General features: G+C 48.5%; 1 protein-coding gene across 1 annotated transcript in view; it reads left to right on the top strand.

Moving 5' to 3' along the window:
- Window positions 1-7,492: 7,492 nt before the first annotated feature.
- The window catches only part of LOC311526699 (transmembrane 9 superfamily member 2-like), a gene marked incomplete at its 5' end in the record, with an annotated part of 41,176 nt that continues 38,937 nt past the window's right edge, over window positions 7,493-9,731 (top strand). The window contains one exon of the mRNA XM_084639989.1: window positions 7,493-7,795. Coding sequence (XP_084496115.1) covers window positions 7,493-7,795 — 303 coding nt within the window. The remainder of the gene's footprint in view (window positions 7,796-9,731) is intronic.

Genomic DNA, 9,731 nt, shown 5'->3' with positions numbered 1-9,731 from the left:
GCCGTGTTTCTAAACAATGGTCAGTTAATCTACAGTGGCGGAGAAGGGTGAAAATGCATATATATGCATTCTCGTTTTGTGTGTGTACGTGTGTTTTTGACACTTCCCACACAGTACAAAATTAATGTATGTGGGTTTCAAATATGCTATTTCAAGATTCATTTTCTGCTGCTGAACGACTTTATTTTTTTTGTATAGCATGGTTTTTTTTTTTGTATAGTGCTGGTTTCCATGTTGTTTTGATTCCGTGATTCTGTCCAAATTCTCGTTAATGTGATTTCATAGGTTCCTTACAATCTCCTTACAGGTTTTGATGGACAGCCCTGGGTTTTTCTGGATCCTGCCACCCACTCGGCAGGGTGTAACTTCTGTTTCTTCCGATAGAAATTTATTTTGTGGTGTTTCCACCCCCCTTGCTCCTTCTTCACAAGGTCACCAGTGCAGCTTGGGAGGAAAATTCTAATCGCAGGGTAACCCCCACTTACTTGCCAGATAGTTGGAGACTTCCAAAAAATAATACAAACACATACAATATATTTAGCACAGTAATTATATTAACTAGGAAATAAATATAACATAACAGGGTAAAACACTATTCTTAGGGTCACCTGTGCCCATGCTGATAATACCATGAATTTCCCCAGTGACCTGAATATAGCAAATGCAAAATTAGTGTCCCGTTGGTACGTGTACTTTGTAGGGGCCTTTGATGACCAGTGACCACACTATCTTCTGTGCAGAAGTTAGCAATGTGTCTCACTGTGTTCACTACAACCCAAAAGACTCACAAATGGGATAAGGTGGTAAGTGCCTATGCAGATTTAATAGGCCTCAGGTAATAAAATCCCCAAACTCTTTTCCATTGGCTTGAGGACACAGTTGAGGGAGTAAGGGGGTCTCTCAAACAATCTCCCTGACTAGCTAACTAAAAGATCATAGAATCATAGAATATCAGGGTTGGAAGGGACCTCAGGAGGTCATCTAGTCCAACCCCCTGCTCAAAGCAGGACCAATCCCCAATTTTTGCCCCAGATCCCTAAATGACCCCCTGAAGGATTGAACTCACAACCCTGGGTTTACCAGGCCAATGCTCAAACCACTGAGCTATCCCTCCCCCAAAATAGAAGATGGTGCACTCACAACTCTGTGATGGATCCTCAGGTTCAGAGATGGCTCTGGACTCCTCAGTCACTGCAGAGGGCTGATGATCTCTGCTGGCAGACATCCTCTTCATGCAGGAATCAGGCTGCTTCTGGTGCCAGGGTTTCCCCTCACCGCATATGGATGCAGGGCTCACGGTGCAGATTACAAAACTATACTAAAATCAAAACTAGTCTCCCACCCCAGCGCTCAGATGCACTCACAGCAGGTGGCAGCCCTGAACTAGCAGCCAGAGGAGCAGTGATGCAATGTGGTGACTGATTTCACCTAGGGAGCTCAGCCTGGCTGGGGGCAGTTTTCCCAACAAAGCTCTACAAACTTGGAGTACGTTGGAGAGGGAAAGGCTCAAGCTGAGGGAACTTGCTTTCCGGTCCCCAGGGGCCAGTTCTCAGGGGGGACCCTGTATGCAGGTCTGGGACTCACCAGCTCCCCACATAGCCAGTCTTGCCCTTTCCCTGGCTAGCTCCAGACTGCTCCACAATGGCTTCTCCTGAGCTTCCAAGGAAAGGCATCTTACTTGCTATTGGCAAAAACAAGGAGGAGTCCTTGTGGCACCTTAGAGACTAACAAATTTATTTGGGCATAAACTTTTGTGGGCTAAAACCCACTTCATCAGATGCATGGAGTGGAAAATACAGAGGCAGGTATAAATACACAACGCATGAAAAGATGGGAGTTGCCTTACCAAGTGGGGGGTCATTGCTAACGACCCAATTCAAATAAGGTAGAAGTGGGCTATTCTCAACAGTTGACAAGAAGGGGTGAATACCAAGGGAGCAAAGATCACTTTTGTAGTACAGGAGAACCCTTGCAGCTCCCGGCCACCACCCACAGGAGTACCCCGCAGCTTCTGGCCAACTCGGGAGGCAGGAGCTCCCCGGAGCTGCATGCAATGGGTACCCTGCAGCTGCTGCAGGCGGCTTCTAGCCCCTGCAAAGTTGCCCTACTTCAGGCAGCGTGGGGACCCACAGATCCCCATTTTGACAGGTATACTTTTAGTAAAAGTCATGGACAGGTCAGGGCTTCTGTGAATTTTTCTTTTTTGCCTGTGACCTGTCCATAACTTTTACTAAAAATATCCATGACAAAATCTTAGCCTTATCAATGACATATACGTCTAATAAACAATGCTTATTGTTATACTCCACATTCACTTGCATGGCTTATTGTTATACTCCACATTCACATGCAACTGGCACTATTTTTTCTCTCGTATAAGTTTTCAGTAACATTGGTGTCTCCCTCAGTTTGGTATTTTTAAAAGCTTTCTCCTATTCCAAATGTGAGATAACAGACACTGCGGAGCCTGTGTCCAATTCTGTTTTAAGCATTTTCTGAGCCACCTGAGATGTCAACCAGATTGCTGACTTGTCATTTTTGCTCACACTATATCCAGGCTGGCCACTCCACTCTCACAGTCTCTGCAGACATATCTTCACTGCTACAATGATCAACACCCTCCACAACACACTTTTCAAGATCCATGGCTCCCACACTCCACACATGCCTATCACAACATGTGGTGTACCTCATTCAGTGCACTAAATGCCTCAATGGCAACTATGTCAGGATGAAATCAGACAATCACTATGCTCTCGAATGAACTCATGCAAGAAAATGATAAAAGACAAAAACAACACATCACGTGTGGGTGAACACTTTTTACAAAAACAACGAGGAGTCCTTGCGGCACCTTAGAGACTAACAAATTTATTTGGCAGTTAGTCTCTAAGGTGCCACAAGGACTCCTCGTTGTTTTTGCTGATACAGACTAACACGGCTACCCTTTTGAAACTTTTTACAAAGTGATCGCTATATCTGACCTACCACTCCTCATCTTCAAAGGAAACCAGAACAACACTTTCAAAAGACAAGCCTGGGAGCTTAAATTCATAACTTCATGGTTACATCTTGTATTTAGCTGTGACATGCTGATTAAATTTCCCAGACCTGGGGAAGAGCTCTGTGTAAGCTCGAAAGCATGTCTCTTTCATCAACAGAAGTTGGTCCAATAAAAGATATTACCTCACTTCACCCACCAGTGAACTAGCTGTCATTTAGGGCCTGATTCTCCAGTCTGAAAGCAGGCAAAAATGATAGTTTGAAGTCACTGGATGTTTTACTGGTCAGAAATATAAGTGTGGGCCCGTTAGTCCAAATTCTTGAAAACCCACAGAAACAAAAGGATGCCATATTAAAAACAATACCTCCTGAGATCCCCTGAGAGGGGTGTGAATAGGGATTCTACACTGTGAAACAATTCAGGCACTTTAACCTTTTAGCTTATTGGAAAGCCACGAGTTAAGGAATGGTTTCAGAGTAACAGCCGTGTTAGTCGAATGATGGTTTTGGTGCTGGAAAGGGGCAAATAAGGTACCCCATTAACCCAGCGTCACTCTTACCAAGGGCTCAGTGATGGAAGAGTCAGGGGCAGAATGGGATTAAGGCAATCTGGGGCCCTATGAACAGCACAGTATGGGGCGCTCTATGGCTTAGTTCTCATGCTGTGATCACACATCTTTGGTGTGGCAATGGCAGAAGGCCCTCCTCCCTGTTCAGAGAGGCAAAGGAAGGAGCATGGTGCCTATTCCTCCTCAGGAGTAGCAGCAAGAGTCTCTCAGTTTGGGAGAGAAGGGAGGTGTTGGTGGGATGCCCCATCCAGATGGGGGGTGTTTCCCCCTTTTGGAGCTAGTGTTCCCGGCTATCTGGAGACCCAGGCAGTTGTCACTGCAGCAATCATGCTCAGGTCAGGTTTTCAAGCTTTTCTTTGTGAGAACTAGAAACTTACTTTTGTTGATGAAAACTGAGATTCTGACATCATCACATGACTCCAGGAACTGGGCCCCAGAGCACAGACCAGTCGAGCCTATTCTTTACTCAGACCCGGCAAGGGGCTCTGACACCAAAGGCTGTGCTGTTGTACATAGTCCTGGACTGGGAAAAGTTGTTATGGCTCCTTCACTGAGGCCCTGATCCTGCAACTTGAGCTGCATGGGGAAACGCTCGCCAAAAGGCACTTCAGCAGGGCTCTGCATGGGTGTAGGGTAAGGGTCCACCTAGATGGAACAGATTTCAGGATCGGGGGGCTTAAAAGTCTTGGGAAGGGAGGCTTGTATATATCACAGCTATGATTTTTCCTGCCTCATTTTTGCCACATGACCAGTCCCAATTCAGAATGTGCCATTCCAAAGTGATCTGGATGTTTTAACCCACATTGAGACAGTGCACACGAGGCGGCGTGTGCGCGTGGACACAGACAGATACAGACAGACATGCACACAAGCATCCGCAAAATGTATCCAGGTTCGCCCAAAGTTATGTTAAACATTTGCTTGTTTCCCTGGAACTGATGAACTCAAGCACTGGACTACTAATCAATGTTTTTGATTTCTCTTTGAAAGGTTTTCTCAGCTCTAAATGTGAGAGAGAGAGCTCTTTTGGCCAACATGGATTATTTTCAATAATTAAGAAGGATAACAAGAAACTTACTAGCAGAGTTCTTTCCTTATAGCATAAATATTATTTGTTTTAAGGTTTTCCCCATTTAATGGTTCTCATTAGGAAATATAACACTGAGCACTCTTGGAAAAGTAAGAGAAACAGGCTTTTAACCTACTGGAAAATTCTAAAATATTTTAAGTATAAATTATTTACCTTAAAGTTCACTCTGTGAATTTTTCTTGTCACGGTAGCTAACTACTGATCAAGTTATCACAGCAATGTGCAGGACAATGTACCTATCCCTTTCAGCAGTTTGACAGATGAGCCTTCCTAACTGGAATATGAAAAGGAGTACTAGCAGGAGAGTGAATTTGTGTGTGGGGGGGTGGAGGGTGAGAAAACCTGGATTTGTGCTGGAAATGGCCCAACTTGATGATCACTTTAGATAAGCTATTACCAGCAGGACAGTGGGGTGGGAGGAGGTATTGTTTCATATTCTCTGTGTGTATATAAAGTCTGCTGCAGTTTCCACGGTATGCATCCGATGAAGTGAGCTGTAGCTCACGAAAGCTCATGCTCAAATAAATTGGTTAGTCTCTAAGGTGCCACAAGTACTCCTTTTCTTTTTGCGAATACAGACTAACACGGCTGTTACTCTGATAACTGGAATATGTTGTCTGTAACTTCACCATTGCGATACTGCTTCTGTATTTGGGATTTTGAATTTTTTTTTTTTTTTTTAGCTAATGGTCTGTTTTTATGGAAACCGGTCAGAGATTAGGAGCTGATTTCAAAAATCATCCTCCATAAAGTCTCTTGATCATATTTTATGGTGTCTGCAGTTTATAGAGGTAATCTTGTATCCCTCTGATACTTATAACATGTAGGAATATTCCCTCTGATGGTTAACTGCTCCTGCAGGGGAAGTTATAATGATGAATTTGTGACATAATTTCTATGGCAACATTCTATGATTTCATAAATGCGGGATGATGATTATAGTGCAAGTTCAAGCTGAAGCTGAATTATGATGGAAAAAAGTCCCTATTCAAATGCAAATGTTTCAGTAACAGTAGAGGGGATATCAGAAATTACTGGCAATTTATTATATTTGTGATTAAGTTTCTCATTCAGTTTTCTCCAGTATGAAAGTAACTCTTTACAAGAGGAGAAGCAAAGAAATGGCTGAAAAGAGAGCTTAAAACAAAACTATTATGAGGACATGGGGACGTGAGGACAGAACTGAGGGGACGCTGCCGTAGGGCCATCGGGATGCGAGGCCAGAGCTGAGGGGATGGTGCTATGAAGACATGGGGACGTGAGGACAGAACTGAGGGGATGGTGCCCTAGGGCCATGGGGATGCGAGGCCAGAGCTGAGGAGATGGTGCTGTGTGTGAGGACAGTTATGAGGGGATGGTGCTATGAAGACATGGGGACGTGAGGACAGAACTGAGGGGATGGTGCCCTAGGGCCATGGGGGTGCAAGGCCAGAGCTGAGGAGGTGGTGCTGTGTGTGAGGACAGTTATGAGGGGATGGTGCTATGAAGACATGGGGACGTGAGGACAGAACTGAGGGGATGGTGCCCTAGGGCCATGGGGGTGCGAGGCCAGAGCTGAGGAGGTGGTGCTGTGTGTGAGGACAGTTATGAGGGGATGGTGCTATGAAGACATGGGGACGTGAGGACAGAACTGAGGGGATGGTGCCCTAGGGCCATGGGGGTGCAAGGCCAGAGCTGAGGAGGTGGTGCTGTGTGTGAGGACAGTTATGAGGGGATGGTGCTATGAGGACATGGGGATGTGAGGACAGCACTGAGGGGATGGTGCCCTAGGGCCATGGGGGTGCGAGGCCAGAGCTGAGGAGGTGGTGCTGTGTGTGAGGACAGTTATGAGGGGATGGTGCTATGAGGACATGGGGACGTGAGGACAGAACTGAGGGGATGGTGCCCTAGGGCCATGGGGGTGCGAGGCCAGAGCTGAGGAGGTGGTGCTGTGTGTGAGGACAGTTATGAGGGGATGGTGCTATGAGGACATGGGGACGTGAGGACAGAACTGAGGGGACGGTGCCCTAGGGCCATGGGGGTGCGAGGCCAGAGCTGAGGAGGTGGTGCTGTGTGTGAGGACAGTTATGAGGGGATGGTGCTATGAGGACATGGGGACGTGAGGACAGAACTGAGGGGATGGTGCCCTAGGGCCATGGGGGTGCGAGGCCAGAGCTGAGGAGGTGGTGCTGTGTGTGAGGACAGTTATGAGGGGATGGTGCTATGAGGACATGGGGACATGAGGACAGAACTGAGGGGACGGTGCCCTAGGGCCATGGGGGTGCGAGGCCAGAGCTGAGGAGGTGGTGCTGTGTGTGAGGACAGTTATGAGGGGATGGTGCTATGAGGACATGGGGACGTGAGGACACAACTGAGGGGATGGTGCCCTAGGGCCATGGGGGTGCGAGGCCAGAGCTGAGGAGGTGGTGCTGTGTGTGAGGACAGTTATGAGGGGATGGTGCTATGAGGACATGGGGACGTGAGGACAGAACTGAGGGGACGGTGCCCTAGGGCCATGGGGGTGCGAGGCCAGAGCTGAGGAGGTGGTGCTGTAGGAGTCTGTGGGGATGTGAGGGCAGAGGTGAGAGAGGAAGGTGCACTGGGGATGCAAGGACCCTGTTGAGGCTATTCTTTGGGCTGGGGGGTGGAAGGGAAGCGAATGGGGACATGGACAGAGCCCACAGCCATTGCCTTTGGCATTCACCTCCCCTCCCCCCCCCAGGTTAGAGGAAGGTATCAGGCAACCACCTGAGGAGGCGCTTAACGTCATAACGGGTGGGCGGGGCCATTGTTCCTTCTTCTCGCCTCAGGCACGGGGTCGCCCCCACGGATTACCCTGCCCGCATTCAAGATGGCGCCCGGGGCCTCATCATCTGGTGCCGTGGCAGGAGGCCGAGGCGCGCAGGCGCCGGGTAGCGCGATTGTGACGCCGCCCGGCCAGGCGCTGAGCTCGGCCCCTGCGCTGGAGCTGGGTGCAGCTTCGTCGGGTCCCGCCTCGGGCTTTCCTCCCTTCCCAGCAGGCGGGACGATGAGGCTGCTGGCTGCCGGGATCCTGCTGCTGGGCTGCTCGGCTCCCCTCTGCGCCGCCTTCTACCTGCCCGGCTTGGCCCCCGTCAGCTTCTGCGAGCCCGCCAAGCAGAGCGAGAGCTGCCAGGTGAGAGCGGCCCGCGGCTCCCTGGCTGGGCCGGGCTCCTGGGCTCGGCGCTGCTGGGGGCGGGCATCGCTTGTCAGGGGACGCTGGGGAGCCCTGCGGGGGGGGTGGGGGCTCCTGGCTTGAGGCACCCTGCGGAGGGCTGGGGGGCAGGGGGGCTCTTGTAGGGCGGCCCCCGGCTGGGTGCGGAGTAGGGCCCATATGGGGGGGGGTGGTTTGTAGGGGGCGCGTCGTTGGGTGCGGAGCAGGGTCCTGTGTGGATGGGATGGGAGGATTTGTAGGGGGCTTCTTGGTGACTGTAGACCACCAAGCCCTGTGCCTGGGGTATGTGTGGGTGGGAGGGGGTAGGGGGGGCCCAGCTGGGTATGGAGTAGGGCCCATAAGGGAGGGGGGTGATGACCCTTTCTCAGTGGTCAAATTTAGGGATCCTTGGGGCAGCCCCTTCATGGGGCAGCAAGTGGCTGTGGTGGGAGGAGAGAGCCCCACCCCTTTCACACCCAGTTCTCTCTTTCCTGTGGTGGGGTTTTTAGGACGGGGATACATCCCATGGCTTTTAGCATCTCTGGTGCAGATAAGGTGTTGAACCTGCCTGTCAACCCTGGCCAGGTGCTGGGTGAGAGCAAGCTGGCTCTCAGAGGAACAGTGGATCTGTCATACAATGCAGCTTTTCTTTGAATAGCATACTGTACGTAGAAAACCATGAGGGCTAAATTAGCTGTTGTCATGCAGGAAAAAGATCTTGAAGTTAGTGTGGATAGTTCTCTGAAAACATCTAATCAATGTGCAGCAGTAGTCAAAAAGAGCTAACAATGTTAGGAATCATTAGGGAAGGGCTAGGTAATAAGACAGAAAATATTATAAGGACATTTTATAAATCCATGGTATGCCCACACTTTGAACATTGTATGCAGTTCTGGTCACCCCATCTCAAAAAAAATGTATTAAAATTGGAAAAGGTACAGAGAAGGGCAACAAAAAAGATTGAGCATGTAACAACTTCCATATGAGGAGAGATTAGAAAGACTGGGACTGTTCAGCTTTGATGACTAAGGGGGAATATGATAGAAGTCTATAAAATCATGAATGGTGTAAATAACACTTCCTTATTCACTTTTGTTACCCCTTCATGGAACAGAAGAACCAGGGATCACCCACTGAAATTTATAGGCAGCAGGTTTAAAACAAAATAAAGGATGTACTTGTTTACATAACACACAGCCTGAGGAACTCATTGCCAGGTTATGTTGTGAATGCCAAAATTATAACTGGGTTCAGAATAAATTAGATAGGTTCATGGCTATTATCCAAGATGATCAGGGATGCACACCATGCTCTAAGCCTCAAACTGCCAGAAGCTGGGACTGGGCCGCAGGAGACGGATCACTTGATAATTGCACTGTTCTGTTCATTCCCTTTTAAGGCTCTGGCATTGGCCACTGTGGAAGACAGGATAGTGGGCTAGGTGGACCATTGATCTGAGTTTCTGGGAACACTTTAAAACCAGGTGTTATCCACACATTTGTGTGCATGATAACATTTTTTTTTAAAATGTTTCCAACCATTTGTTAGGTGACCAGAAATCCTCTTGCTTCAAACTTGTCACCTATGGAAACTTGGCGGAAGGGCAAGACTGCTTGTGCATTATGATGTTGTGTCTTACTGCCATTGAGCCCTTCAAACAACATGCTGGTTTCTGCTGTCATTAGAGACCGTATGGTGCTGAAAAATTGTCAGTTTCTTTTGTGATGTGGTGCCATAAAAATGTGAGAACTTCCTGCTCGGTTCTGCAAAGTGGGCATTCTACTAGAAAACCTGATACCTGTCTTTCAGTCAGTGGTGCGGCTGGGCTATGCTAGCAGCCTGGTAAGTGCTAATGTAGGTAGAGAGTTTTTAACCACTGTTTTTTAAAATCTGAGTTTTGTCTGCACTGGTGTTTACA

The sequence above is a fragment of the Lepidochelys olivacea genome, assembly GCF_965140295.1.
Source record: "Lepidochelys olivacea isolate rLepOli2 genome assembly, chromosome: 9".
NCBI lineage: Eukaryota > Metazoa > Chordata > Testudines > Cheloniidae > Lepidochelys > Lepidochelys olivacea.
Note: the sequence above shows the minus strand (reverse complement) of the source record. Positions and strands in the feature narration are given on the sequence as shown.